General features: G+C 40.9%; 1 protein-coding gene across 1 annotated transcript in view; it reads right to left on the bottom strand.

The window, feature by feature from the left end:
• Nucleotides 1-3,379: 3,379 nt before the first annotated feature.
• atm (ATM serine/threonine kinase) overlaps nucleotides 3,380-15,478 on the bottom strand; it is a 77,201-nt gene continuing 65,102 nt past the window's right edge. Inside the window, exons 53-62 of the mRNA XM_084419125.1 lie at nucleotides 14,878-14,960; nucleotides 14,634-14,774; nucleotides 13,811-13,927; nucleotides 11,799-11,948; nucleotides 11,485-11,650; nucleotides 9,008-9,094; nucleotides 8,807-8,921; nucleotides 8,554-8,617; nucleotides 8,318-8,463; nucleotides 3,380-4,181 (exon numbers count right to left, since the gene is read on the bottom strand). Of these exons, the coding sequence (XP_084275251.1) occupies nucleotides 4,001-4,181; nucleotides 8,318-8,463; nucleotides 8,554-8,617; nucleotides 8,807-8,921; nucleotides 9,008-9,094; nucleotides 11,485-11,650; nucleotides 11,799-11,948; nucleotides 13,811-13,927; nucleotides 14,634-14,774; nucleotides 14,878-14,960 (1,250 nt within the window). The 3' untranslated portion in view covers nucleotides 3,380-4,000. The remainder of the gene's footprint in view (nucleotides 4,182-8,317; nucleotides 8,464-8,553; nucleotides 8,618-8,806; nucleotides 8,922-9,007; nucleotides 9,095-11,484; nucleotides 11,651-11,798; nucleotides 11,949-13,810; nucleotides 13,928-14,633; nucleotides 14,775-14,877; nucleotides 14,961-15,478) is intronic.

Below are 15,478 nucleotides of genomic sequence, written 5' to 3' on the forward strand. Positions count from 1 at the left end.
TGGTTAAGTCTCATGGGATACTGTAGTAGGCAGAGGTGTACAGTAGAGACAGTATGAGGTTATCAGGGGTACAAATCTACTTCTATCGCCAGACATACAGTGCCTTACGAAAGTTTGAAAACACTCTAGGTTTCAAAGTGGACAATATCAGCATGAATTCTTATTTCTTGGCTTGAATTACATAGTAAAGGATATTTAGGAGCTATGATAGTAATCAGTGTTGAGTACAAGGCTAAATAAATGTTTGAAAATAATTTGAAAACATTAATTAGAAAAGTAATTGAAATAGTTACACTACTTATTATATTTTAAATAGGGTAACTTGTAATCTGTAACCCATTACATTTCCAAAGTAACCATCCCAACACTGCTGAAATCATATTCCTGCGCTAACATTACAATGTTTTCAGAAAACCCTTTAAATAACAGTATATTGTTGATGGAAATGGTTTATTTCATTGGAAATAAACTGGTTGTGCTTGTATCAGAAATACAATGTATAAAAGCTACAGTAAAAAGATTTTTGAGGTTACATTGCAATATTTTACAGTAAAACTGTAATATATGGTAAAGTTGGTTAGCAATACAGTTAATAATTTCCTTTAAAATATATTTAAAAATACCCATAGCTTTACATTAAATATTAAAATGTTCTGTTTATCAACCTATAATTTACAGAATAGTGACTGTATATTTGAGTATTTTATGTACATGTTTTTGTAATCAAGCCCCTCCTTGAACTGCCACCTTACCGTGGTGGAGGGGTTTGAGTACCTGAAGGACCCTAGGAGCTATGTTGTATGGGGCTATATGCCCCTGGTAGGGTCTCCCAAGGCAAACAGGTCCTAGGCGACGGGTCAGACTAAGAGCGGTTCATAAACCCCTTATGATGAAGAAAAATCAAAGGACCGTGACGTCGCCCGGTATGGCGCAGCCGGGGCCCCACCCTGGAGCCAGGCCCGGGGTTGGGGCTCGTATGCGAGCGCCTGGTGGCCGGGCCTCCCCCATGGGGTCCGGCCGGGCTCAGCCCGAAAGAGCGACGTGGGGCCACCCTCCCGCGGGCTCACCACCTACAGGAGGGACCGTAAGGGGCCGGTGCATAGTGGATCGGGCGGAAGTCGAAGGCGGGGGCCTCGACAACCCGATCCCTGGACACAGAAACTAGCTCTAGGGACGTGGAACGTCACCTCTCTGGCGGGGAAGGAGTCTGAGATTGTGCGGGAGGTTGAGAGGTACCGACTAGAGATAGTCGGGATCACCTCCACGCACGGCTTGGGCTCTGGAACCACACTCCTTGCGAGAGGATGGACTCTTTACCACTCTGGAGTTGCCCATGGTGAGAGGCGGCGGGCTGGTGTGGGTTTGCTTATAGCCCCTCAGCTCAGCCGCCATGTGTTGGAGTTCACCCCGGTGAACGAGAGGGTCGCTTCCCTGCGCCTTCGGGTCGGGGATAGGTCTCTCACTGTCGTGTGCGCCTATGGGCCAAACGGCAGTGTAGAGTACCCGGCCTTCTTGGGGTCTCTGGGAGGGGTGCTGGAAAGTGCTCCGACTGGGAACTCCGTCGTTCTCCTGAGGGACTTCAACGCCCACGTGGGCAGCGACAGTGACACATGGAGGGGCGTGATTGGGAGGAACAGCCCCCCTGATCTGAACCCCAGTGGTGTTCTGTTATTGGACTTCTGTGCTAGTTACAGCTTGTCCATAACGAACACCATGTTCAAGCATAAGGGTGTCCATCAGTGCACATGGCACCAGGACACCTTAGGCCAGAGGTCAATGATCGACTTTGTGGTCGTTTCATCTGACCTCCGGCCGTATGTCTTGGACACTCGGGTGAAGAGAGGGGAGGAGCTGTCAACTGATCACCACCTGGTGGTGAGTTGGATCCGATGGCGGGGGAGGAAGCTGGACAGACTCGGCAGACCAAAACGTACTGTGAGGTTCTGTTGGGAACGTTTGGCCGAATCCCCTGTCAGAGAGATCTTTAACTTCCACCTCCAGCAGAGCTTCGACCGGATCCCGAGGGAGACTGGAGACATGGAGTCCGAGTGGACCATGTTCTCCACCTCCATTGTGGACGCGGCCACTCGGAGCTGTGGTCGTAAGGTCTCCGGTGCCTGTCAAGGCGGCAATCCCCAAACCCGGTGGTGGACACCGGAAGTAAGGGATGCCGTAAAGCTGAAGGAGTCCTATCGGGCCTAGCTGGCTTGTGGGACTCCTGAGGCAGCTGAAGGGTACCGACGGGCCAAGCGGACTGCAGCCCGGGTGGTTGTGGAGGCAAAAAATCGGTCTCTGGATTTTGTGGGGCTGTCTTGGCTGACACGCCTCTGCAACATCGTGTGGCGGTCGGGGACAGTGCCTTTGGACTGGCAGACCGGGGTGGTGGTCCCTCTTTTTAAGAAGGGGGACCGGAGGGTGTGCTCCAACTATAGGGGGATCACACTTCTCAGCCTCCCCGGGAAAGTCTATGCCAGGGTACTGGAGAGGAGAACACGGCCGATAGTAGAACCTCGGATCCAGGAGGAACAGTGCGGTTTTCGTTCCGGTCGTGGAACACTGGACCAGCTCTATACCCTCTCCAGGGTGCTGGAGGGTTCATGGGAGTTTGCCCAACCAATCCACATGTGCTTTGTGGACTTGGAGAAGGCATTCGACTGTGTCCCTCGCGGCATCCTGTGGAGGGTGCTCTGGGAGTATGGGGTCCGGGGCCCTTTGCTAAGGGCTATCCGGTCCCTGTACGACCGGAGCAGGAGCTTGGTCCGCATTGCCGGCAGTAAGTCAGACTTGTTCCCGGTGCATGTTGGACTACGGCAGGGCTGCCCTTTTGTCGCCGGTTCTGTTCATAATTTTTATGGACAGAATTTCTAGGCGTAGCCAGGGGTCGGAGGGTATCAGGTTTGGGGACCACATGATCTCATCTCTGCTCTTTGCGGATGATGTTGTCATGCTGGCCCCATCAGACCAGGACCTTCAGCATGCACTGGGACGGTTTGCAGCCGAGTGTGAAGCAGCTGGGATGAGAATCAGCGCCTCCAAATCCGAGGCCATGGTTCTCAGTCGGAAAAGGTTTGCTTGCCCACTTCAGGTTGGTGGAGAGTTCCTGCCTCAAGTGGAGGAGTTCAACTGCTGCCCCCGCAACACGACCCCGTATGAGCGGAAGAAGATGGATGGATGTTTTTTGTAATTTATTATTATTTTGTAATATTGTTTTGTTTAATTTTTTTTATTCATGAGTGTTTCTTATTTTTGTGTGAACAACACTTCCTGTTCTTATTAGTAATACCTATATAGTTTTAATATATAACGCCCCATTTATACTGTGTGAAAAAACTTATTATAAAACATGTTGTTTGAAAACCCTTGATCAACATTTGATATTATGGCAGTCCAATGTTTATTATTTCCTGTGGACTTTAACCAAATGCAATTCCACATGTTAAATGAAATAAACTATTAGTCATCTTTTTAAAATCAAAAATTTGTTTTAAACTGAAATGATTGAGAGCTTTACAGTTTAACCGTGATTTATTACTGTACTGTGTATAAGGTACACATTACAACATGAACCAAACTTTGATCATCAATGCATGTGATGAGCTTTTTGTTTAACTTTACTCTTTCTTTTCAATACCATTGTCATCTATTATTAAGTAAACATTCATATTTAATACATACAATTCAAAGCTTGTGGTGACATTGAATAAAAATTTGTTTTCAATTTGTTCCAGAAGCATTTAAATGTTTTTAACAAAACCTTACAAAAACAAATCAGACTGTTCAACTGTTCACTAGAAGTATTAGGCTATAATAAACATTGCTAAGTGCTAAATATATTCAAATCATTTAATTATATACAGGCTAATAGTGCAACATGTATTAAAGATGGACATTCAGAGTTAATAAACATTCCATGTCACAAAGCGCGTGAGAATACAGTCATAAGGCATTTCCACTGTATTATTTCATATGCAGATTTCTTTGGTGTAAGAATCAAAGTGTGTCAGACCCAGGCCTGCCATCCGGGGAAGAGGCGGCTGAGGTTTTTGGGGTCCATCGCCTGCTGAATGAGGAGGTTTACCTGGCCACCCACGCTGAGCACCGTCCCGTCCTCAACACCCTTCAGCTTCTCCTGCAGGCGCAGTAACACTCGCTCCGCCACTTTATTAAAGCTCTGACTGTCACTGCACAAACACAACACACAATCACTGTGATTCAAGCAAGCTTTGCTGCAGGAATCCAAAGCGCTATGTAAATAAACCTGACTGTTAGAAACATGGCCTTGCACTGGAGAAATGTGTACACAAGCTTAATACACCTGTATTTTCACTTAAAACCTTTATTCAGATTAGGGTGTGTGTGCATACAGTTCTGATCACGACTCTTACCGACTCTACTGCCGTACAAAGGTAAAAGACTGTAACTACACCAGTACTGAGGTAAATGGATATACAGTCAGACCAACATTTGTTCAGACACCTTCAACATTTCTCACATTATCACAGTTTATTCGCTATAGTTTAGAAAATGGTAATAAAATATGACAAGAACTCAGTTGATATTTCACTGGTTTTGTCCATCCTTCTGTTAGACTGTCTCACAGATGTTAAATATAACTACACAATTAGATAATACCAGTTTAGCTCCACCGATTACCAAGCAATGCTTCATTTTCTTCAGTCTGTGTGTAAAAGGTTGCATTAGCAATTAAAGAAAAACACGTAGAAAAACATGATCAGGTCAAAGTGTCTGAATACTTTTTGGGCCTAAATGTTTATAAATATTACTGGTAGTCACTGTATGAAGAATGTTTGGGTATAATATGTCACAGTTTACTTTATTTTGCTATCCTCACTTACATAATGAACTATAGTGTCCTGCACACACTAGTAAAAGAATTTCACAAATTATATCTGGTGTCTGAATAATTTTTGGTTTGACTGTATTTAGCAGTTATAGCCAAATCCTGTCATTGCGCAGATCATAATTTAAGAGACCCAATTGTAACAATTATCACATTCACGAGACATTGTATATTTCATATTTGATATGGAAAAATCCTCTGAATTACTAGCATGATCAAAACTTGCTGAAAATCCTATTGTACAAAATCGACTACATGCCGTCTGATTAATAGTTATTTTTTTAACAAGTAAAAGCAAGTCTTTTTGCTGTGAAATCTTTACCGTTTTTTAGTAAATGTAAGAATAACTTTTATATTGTTAGTAATATTTCAAGATGAACGCATACTGGACTGAAGCAACTCGAAGTTTACTTTATTAACCATACATATTTGTTTAGAAAATTTTTCTAAATGTATCAAATATGATAAACCAGGCTTTTAATGAATGCTTTTTTGTACAATCATCATTGCATTACTTATGTTTTTCCCTCCACAATAAAAACTACAAGGTTTTGATCATATCGTACTAAGACTTGACAACAGATATTTACATGTATTTTATATAAGTAGTCTGCTATACTGTTATAAAGATCTCATTGATTTATGCAAATTTTATCTTACTTTTTGGCCATATAAATATCAGCAACTGCACCAAATTGAATATATTTGCTCAGTTTGGGCCTCTGAATCATGTTAAGGTTTTTTTTTGTTTTTTTTTGTGAGCTCTATAATTATTCTCCTCTATCATACTATATGAGCCATAAGCCTGATGTATCAAAAAGGATGGTCAATATTTTATAAAAAAAAATGTTTTTTATAAAATAGATTTTTCTTACTGTTGTTTCATTGTCAGGCTTCAAAACTACACAAAGCTCATGAGGTGTAGTTTATGATTAATTGCAACAGACTTGCAGACGTTCATCCTAAGCAGTGTTTCATGATTTATACCTGTGCCACATTCAAAATAGGGCTTCATGTTAAAGGGTAAAACTGATATTACGCCTCAAAATTAGAAGTAATAGGATGTTTGACCCCTGTAAAAGAAATCACCAGGTTCAAACGTAGTGTGAAAAGCTGATATTTGTTCATGCTCAACATTAAGTTTTAGTGCCTTAAATTCAATGTATGTTCAGGGCTCCAGAGTAACATTTGAGAGCAGTAGCACCAGATCTGGGGTTTTTTAATCATAAAGTTAACTTTATCATAAAATTACTATTGTTTTGCATTAACAAGTGCAGTCACTAATAATATCACGTTTATTTCTTGTAAATTCACGTTTGACGGTAATGCTCAGCGCTTCAGTTGAGATGCAGATACATAAATTGATATGATTTGAATAACTTAAATGATTTTAAATATTTTTTTTGGTCAGCACATTAAAAATGACATTTAAAATGGATCAAATTTAGAGCTTTGAAGTGCTGGAAATAGTGTGACGCAGTCCTTGAAAAAAGTGCTTGAAACCCTAAAACGTAAAAAGATTCAACTATTTCTGCCACAAAACCATGGTTACAGTTAGCGTTACAACATCAAGTCCATGGTGAATGTAGGTGATTTGTGGATTGAAGAGCCTTCTACAACTTGTTCGTTCACGACACAATGATTCTCCTGGTTTCCACGTCAGTGCTGATGGTTTATAACAGAGAATTCTGCGCCGACTTTGAATGCTTCTTACTGGATCTTGCAGCGACGTTAATAACACTGAGGCAAATTCAAATGCTTTCTCAATTGATCTCCCAGCTCTGTGTGGTAAATGATGGAGAGTAAACCTGTTCTGAACCTTGAGCATTGGTCCACACTGCGAAGCGTGGTTTCATTCCGCTATCGTTCCGTTTGCCGTTTGATGTTTCTCATATGCAACAGAATTGGCAGCTCTTATCAGTTGGGCGATGTGGTGGTCGCACCAGTGTGACCTCTAACAAAATTCAGTCGCACCGGCAAGAAAAAAGGATGACAATGCGACCGCAGCTGACAGAAAGGACGTGAAATAGCTCAACCGAATGGAACAGAACACCGGACTCTTATGGCTCGTTTCCACTGAGCGGTACGGTACAGTACACAATTATCACTTGCGCGTGCTACAAGGGGAATGACAACATAAGAAGTGCCATTTTTTTATATACAGTTGAAATATAATACTACTGTTATTGTGCCACGAAATGTAGTTTTAAGAGTTTTTCAGGTGAGAATGTAGTTGTTTATAGCTCAAATCTGTGGTTTATTTATAAAGATTTATGACAATTTGATCCAGGTTGTGAGATCCAGGCAATCACCGGGCGCTCGGCACTCATGTACCCTGGAACAGCCTTTCCTCGGCTAGTCGTTCTGACGTTTGCTGCTGACTCTGACGTCTCTGTAGTGGTTAAACATGAGATATAATTTGTCTTGTGTAGATCTAACGGGCGATATTTGGTCTCGTGAATCTATCATTTGTTCCCTGGCCAATCGTTTTGACTGAGGGCTAAGTGAAGCTTCATAACTTTATATATTTAAGCTATTTAACTTTACCGTTGTAAGGTTAGACTAGAGCGCTGGCTTTGTATGTTTGACTGAATTGTTTGCTTTATTTCTTATTGTATAGCTTCTTGTACCTTTTACTTATACTTTTATAATGGCTAATATTGATAAAACTGAAATTTAACAAAAAGAGACTGGGTTGAGTTTTGTCATTTTTTATTTTATTACAGTGAAGATGATCACTGTAATGTTGTTTACTGCAACATCTGTTGTTTAGTACAAATGCACATATTGCCTGGACCATATTAAAATGTTTAATATTTTTATATTATATTTAAACGAAAAGAGGCAGGGTTGTGTTTTATATTTCATTTTGTTATAAATAGGCTAACGTTACATGCAGTGAATATAATCAATACGCGTTGCCTGAACCACATTTGTGCACGTTTAAGATTTCTTTAAATGAAAACGTAAAGAGGCAGAGTGGTGTTTTATAACATATTTCGTTTTATTGTTGCCTAAAATGTACACACAGAGATAACCGGAGTAGCACAGCGAGTTGAGTGACGCTTTCAAGAACGCACTGATCCATTTGCAGAATTACCGGACTCGCGTCCTCGGGAGTCATTCGTCTGAGTCGGACTTGGCAAGTCCGAACTTTGCGTACTTGGTGTTGAGAAACGCTTAATGTCGGCGCTTGGCTTCTTGTGACAAACATGCCGAGAAGCAAGAAAAAGATCTGCTGTATGTCAATCCATTGTTGTTTAAGTCGCTTTCTTCTTTGTGCGAAAATGACGTCGATCACTTCTTTCCGGCATAGGCTACACCACGCCTATCAAGTAAGGGTACTGTTGGCAGTGGAAACGCTAGCCAATTCATGGTTTACCGACCCGAACCGTACCGTACTGTACCGTACCGCTCAGTGGAAATGAGCCATTAAGTGTGTGAAATGAGTGTTACCTGGCCTTGCGATGCGCGTCGATCTCGTCTGCGCCCGGCGTGGGGTTGAGCGTGGCATTGAGCTCCGCCTGCTCATCGTGCTGCTGCAGGTAGAAGGCCTTCAGAGGGTTCATGGTCCAGTCAAACAGAGGGTCGTACAGCAACACCTGCACACACACACACACACAAAATCAAACATTACTCTACCGAAGAATGACACCTGTCAGGTGTGAGATGGGATAAATTAATCTGTTTACCTCCACAATGGTCAACAGGGCTTCCTGAGAACTCCTCATAACTTCCATTGTTTTCTCACAACATCTAAAAAAAGATAATAATTGTTCAGTTCCTTTCACAGAAATTGATTATAATGTCACAAACATCCCATTTTGGTGTTTTTACACTTGATTCATTTCAGTTATAGGTTTCAGAGTAGGTTTAGAGTTGACAAAACCCGGTTTAAGTCAGGTTCAGTGGGTTCAAATGTGAGAACACCTCCTTAAGACTGACCTCCGGAAGACGCCCTCCACCCCTGTGATGCCCATCCCATCCACGATGTCCCGAGACAGTCTGAAGGGAACCGTCTCAGGGGTGGGCAAGATTTTACCCTGCTCAAACGCAACACCTGTGCGGAGAGACGACGAAGGTGAACATGTAAAACACGAAACGAGCCAAGACCTTCTGAAGCGTTAGTTTTCGGTGTACACATACCGAGGTCAATGTGGACCAGTTCTGCAGTCTCTTCATCAATGAGAATGTTCTGAATGTGCCGATCGCCCAGGCCGACGATGTAACCCACTGTCAGACACAAGACACATCACTACTTTCACATCATTCACATGATTGTCTATGAAATTCAGGGAATAATATTGTATTTTAAAGGGGTTCGGAAAATCTGAGGCCAGATGCATCTCTGTTCTGTCCCGCAGAAATGAATTTTTCCAAATAATATTGGAACGGAATTGATTTCCAGGGGAATTTTTTATTTTTACCTTTGTAATTATCTAATTAAATGTATCCGTGTTGCCCTCTACGTCAAATAGGCCTACATACATTTAACCAAGTACAGACCCTTTCCAAAAAATTTGAATATCATGGAAAAGTTTATTTCCATAATTCCATTCAATTCAGGGCCCACAACTTAAACGATTTCAAGTATTTAGTTGTTTATTTGTACATAATTTGGGCTTCCAGCTCATAAAACCCACGAAAACAGGATTTAAAAAAAATTGAATATTACATGAAATCACACAGTAATTACACAGTGATACCATGGTCATTGAACCAGGTTTTGGTTCTTTTGGCAGTGTGGGCAGGTGCAAATCCTGCTGGAAAATGAAGTCAGCATCTCCATAAAGCTTTTCTGCTGAAGGAAGCATGAAGTGCTCTGAACATGTCCTGGTAGACGGCTGCGTTGAGTGGACAGCACAGTGGACCAACACCAGCCGATGACCAACACAGACTGTGGAAACTTCACACTGGACTTCAAGCATCTTGGATTGTGTGCCTCTCCATTCTTCCTCCAGACTCTGGGACCTTGGTTTCCAAATGAGATGCAAAATTTGCTCTCATCAGAAAAGAGGACTTTGGTCCACTGTGCTTTATTAAATCCAGAGTCAACGCAGCCGTCTACCAGGACATTTTCAGAGCACTTCATGCTGACTTCATTTTCCAGCAGGATTTGCACCTGCCCACACTGCCAAAAGAACCAAAACCTGGTTCAATGACCATGGTATCACTGTGTAATTACTGTGTGATTTCATGTAATATTCTAATTTTCTGAAATCCTGTTTTCGTGGGTTTTATGAGCTGGAAGCCCAAATTATGTACAAATACTTGAAATCATTTAAGTTGTGGGCCCTGAATCTATAATCTATGGAAGTTTAACGTTTTGAATGGAATTATGGAAATAAATAAACTTTTCCATGATATTCACATTGTTTGGAAAGGGTCTGTACTTTAATCAATCAGAATACTACAGACCATTATCAATAAAATGTTGTCAACATTAACAAAAGCCATCTTTACAGCTAAGGTAGAACAGAAGCTGCATCTGACACAGCATTTATGTTTATTTACACAGACCAGGAATGAAATTCCAGGACTTTCAAGGACTTTTCAAGCACTTTTCAAGCACTACTTGTTTGGTTTTCAAAGGATCGCACTTATCAAACAATAGCTTTAGTGTTTTTTAAGGATTTTTTTAAAACTATTACAGATACAAGGTATCCAAAATACAACTTACGACATATTTAATGTTCGAGAACATTTATAATGGCTATTATTGTTCAATAAATAATATTTAATATTATAATGTTGGCGTACCGTATCGAGAAAAGGTCTGATGGGGGTTTATCACACGGGCTGCAGTGTTCATTTTGCGTGAAAAGACTGCATTTGTGTGTTGGTTTTTTTTCTCAAAAAAATTACATTTCATATATATATTGTATTTAAATAAGTCAAGCACTTTTCAAGTACCTCTTTGTAAATATGGCTGTTTTAAAGGGTTTTTCAGGACTTAAAACACCTTGTACACACCCTGAGAGTTACTCAAAGGTAGTGATTATTATTAATGTAATTTAATAAAATACATTTAAAAAATGTGTTTGGAGAATTGGCACGTCATATTCTGGCTACACAGACATTTATGTATTTGTTTAATGCTTTTTACACATTAGAACACTTCACAGTAGTTATTTTAATAGCATGTGAAACAAAACTAGGAATAAATGATGTACAGAAAGTGATACGATAGCATTCCCCATCACTGAAGAGGTCCATGACTTCAATGAATCCTTTACTTCTATCGTATCTGCACTTTGTTGTTTATGATGAGAGAATCTACGGGACAGCAGCATTTAGTCAGTGAGTGAATGAACAAAACCCCAGTGTTTTCAGCGGTGACTCGGACTGTCCTCTGCATTCATAAACTCAACAGAAACGTCTGTGATTGGATTTAATGCTCAATGCCAACATGTCGCAATCAACATTTTCATTCATTTCATGACAGCTGTATTAGATTGTAGAGGCATTTTCTGCCCCCTTATCTTGAATTTGGAGACCATTTTTGTTCATTTTGGGTGTATTTTGCCCCAAGCCCCCGTTATTTTCCGACCCTGCATGTCACCAATAATCAGTTTATGGTCAAATGGAAAACTTGTGAGTAATGATGCTGTGTGTATGAGTACCGATAGAAGAGGTGGCCACACTGCGAGTGTACGCTAGCTGTCTCTCCAGCCACACTGCAGGATCTAGGAAGCGCTCCATGCAAAAGTATCGGAAAACTGGCCGGAATTTCTGGCACACCTCTGTGAAAGCCTGAAGTTTGTCATCGAATTCCAGCCTTTGAGCCTCCTACATCATCACAACGAGAACATGAGTCAAATATTTCAGTTTTTTTTAAAGACGATCCCTAATATTACAAACAAACAGGACATAGTAAAATGCCTGTAAGAATGAATAAGCAGGATGACAAATGAAATAAGGCAATAAAATCCAGTACCATCATTTTCTTGCGACAGGACATGTTGAGCCAGTCTTGTGGGCGGAAGCGTTTGTGTGCCCCCTTCTGTGGGTCCACCAGGAACTCTCCAATGGGCACAGTACCAGAACACCACTCCAGAACACCACTGCGCTGGGAAAACGGCACCACCTGGTACAAACACATGGCTCAGTGTTGATAAAGTCATATTTACATATTCATTACAGCTCTAAAAGCTATTTTACTTGACCCAGTAAGCACACACACATTGTCAATTCGTGCATTAAATCGTGTTTTCAAATCGTTTAATGCACAGCTAGCCGTGGGTTAACCTGCTTTTATCATGGTTAACAAGTTAAAGCTGCTATTGATGTTTGCAGCATAATATTTGACTAGTTTTTTTCTTCTTTCAGTTATTGCTCATTAGATCTAGCATTCTGCCCACTTTAAATCAGACACAGAGATGAAGCAGTGTGGCAAGATTACTTTTATTTGAATGAATTATAGCATTTATTTGCATTAATTATTGAGAGAGAGAGGCGTGTGTGAATTACCTTTATCTGTGCAGCATCTCTCTTCTACCAATGAAGATGTGAGTTTAATTACTTCAAAAACAGCGACGCTACCCCCTCATCGCTTATAAATATAATGTAGCAATTCAGAAGCAAAGCTATTTTATTCATAAAAGCCACAGGGCAATGTTGATAAGATTCTGTGCTTCTGAATGTCTCTCCGTGTGCGAGTGTGATTCAATGAAAGCAGCGCAATAATATAGAACGGTGATTAAACTGACTGGAACTACCTGTGTAATAAAGTCCCCCTGTGGAGAAAATCAAGCTTTTAATGTTGTTTATATGTCTTAAGTGTTAAATGTTTTTAATATGTTTTAAGACAAACCATGTGCAAATTCATAAGTCAACACCACTGCTGAGTATTTTCTCTTGAGTATTGTCTCAAAAACGTGGTTTGACGTCACAAACTACCTTGTAACCAATCAGATCAACGTGTGATCATCAGCGAGTGGATCTCTGAGCTGGTGTGAGTGAGTGGAGGCGGGGCTCATTTGCATATTCATAGAGCTGCGTTTACTAAATGAGGCAAGAGTCTAGAGTTACATTCAAGATATTTTAAGGCATGAAGACTTTTTTTGAAACTTTTAAATATGTCATTTTGGTGATCAAAGATGAGTTTTAAGGGATAAAATGATTGACCACAGGGGGACTTTAAAAGATTTTAATGCACACCTTTTCAGCCAATTGAGTATTCAGGCAGACCATGGTATTAAGTTTTTAAGTGTATGCACATAAAGCTTAAAGGAGTCATAACCTAGTATTACATTGGATACCTACTGCTGTATTATAGTCTTTCAGGCCCTTCTAAAAAAGAAAAGTGGAAAAAAAAATAAACACAGACCTACTTTTACCCTTATTTCTGAAGGCATTATTGTCTCGCGAGATCAATGCGATGTTTTGGCTGTTGTGGACGCTCTGGCTCTGCACGCCAGTTGAAAGGGTTGTTGGGACAGCGTCATTAAAAATGAATTTCATCCACTGGTCCCTGATAGTTTCGTCCGATTTTGGGAGATAAAACACATTTACATGTTTTTTATGGCAATCAACCACAGAGCAAGTCCGGTGTGCACTCGGTTTCTCCATCTTTCTCGACTGAACTGAATATGAGGGGGAGAGGGGAGGGCTTCCTTCTGCGGTGTCCATATATGGTATATCCTACTACCTCATGACGTCAAGAGGGAGCTGAAATCAAAATCTCGTATTTGAGTGCGCGTGCACGCGCGCTGGTTTATTTACCCTGAGGTAAACAAACGCTTCACTTTTAAATATCGGCTTCCCGGCCAGTGTATAATCGTTAGTCGATCATAACATACATTGATTCTCGTGGAAAAGTGAAAATTGCAGGTTATGACTCCTTTAAATCATAGACATCGTCAAAACATCTGCTGAATGCTGTTAATGAATGTTTTAGTTAATAAAACCAGATGTGCTATCAGGATAGTGTATGAAAGGTGCTTTTACTTTGTAACGGCGGATGTTGAGCTTCCTCTTGCGGGTTTCTGCGTTGCGCTGGAGAAGAGTGGAGCACATATGAAAGACCTGCTGCATCACTGCGTCCTGCCGCAGATCATCCTGACCCTGTGTCAGAACACATTACCTCACTTCAGATTCAGTTATTAACAACACTGACTGGCAAACCTACACAAGTTTTAAACAAGAAGATTAAGACATGTGCAAGCGGTTTTGTCCCCACTCTTTATCTAAAACGAACGAAGGGGTTCTCCACGATTTTAGTGTCCAAATACTTGAAAGAAGAAAAGAATAAAAAAAACACACAAAACAACTAAGTGAAATAAATAAGAAATCAGCTTTTTGACTGGATGTTATTATTAAAGGCACACTATGCAGTTTCTGTTTTTCTCAAACGGCGCCCCCTAGAGTCGCTGTGGAGTACTTGTATTTAACGTTACTGTCGTAAATACCACTCACGCAGAGCCGTCTCTGCACTCTTCCGACCGTCGACTCTGCCATGATTCACGTCTGAAATGCGTGCTAGTGTCTTCCATAGAGGCTGCTTCATATGTTGTTGATGTATGTGACGTCGTGCCGTAAAGCAAGTCGTGATTCTCGCGAGATTTGGCGGGAGCCACCTTTCAAACCTGCATTGCTGGTTTTGCCAGCGGCGTCCCGCCCCACTGCTTTGCTATCGGGATGATTCGCCCTACTACGAGTACGTTTACCATCGAAATTATTTCAAAGCTGTTATATATTAAGGTACAAATCTTGCATAGTGTGCCTTTAAGAAAAAAGAAAAACTGGTGATGGTGTTCTTGGATAACCAGACCTTGACTAGCTGTCTCCTGCTCTTGCCGTCTGAACCCACACAGTCGATTATTTTGGGTAGGTTGACACCTCCAGCAAGGTGAAAGTGAGGTTTGAATGACCTGACAGTCACAAGGTCTTCATATTTGCCTGATGGGTCCACCTGAAAGAAACGGCCACATACACAACAACAAACTCAAGTAACCACATCACAGAGCACAAGCTTCTCTGACAAGAAAGAAGATCTTTCAGTGATCACGTGTCACCTTGATGTCCATGGTGGGAATGACAACATCATTGAGGTCTTTGATTTGCATGATGGGTTGTTCCGGTGGAATAGGTATGGCTTCTGCACAGAAAAGACAATCATATTTAACAATAAACAGTCTTTAGTCAGAATATAACATTTATAACGTTGACCATTTTGACTCTACCACCTGAAAGTCACCATGAAATCAAAATGTACAATTCTTGTTTTTATGGAATATTACAATATATATATATATATATATATTTTTTTTTTATAAATGATTTATCCATGCACATCTTCTTTTTTTAATTTTTTTTAAGTTCCTCATAATCTTTAATGAAAATAACTTCCCCTCCCTCTTGCAGCTCATCTCTTCTCTTCTCTGATGATGTGTTTACTGGTGTGAGGGCGGAGCAACCTGTCACTCACATGAGATCCACCAATAGCAAACCACAATAATCCAATAGATTTCCAATGGACAAAATCAAGTCCCGCCCTACATTTGTAACAAGCATATGTGTCACGATGCTTTCACTCATTTCTTACCTACTTTAACAGCATGTTAAGCACAATCCTGTAGTGTTAATGCACCCTATTAGTGTCAAACTAACTAAATA

The sequence above is a fragment of the Rutilus rutilus genome, assembly GCF_951802725.1.
Source record: "Rutilus rutilus genome assembly, chromosome: 9".
NCBI lineage: Eukaryota > Metazoa > Chordata > Actinopteri > Cypriniformes > Leuciscidae > Rutilus > Rutilus rutilus.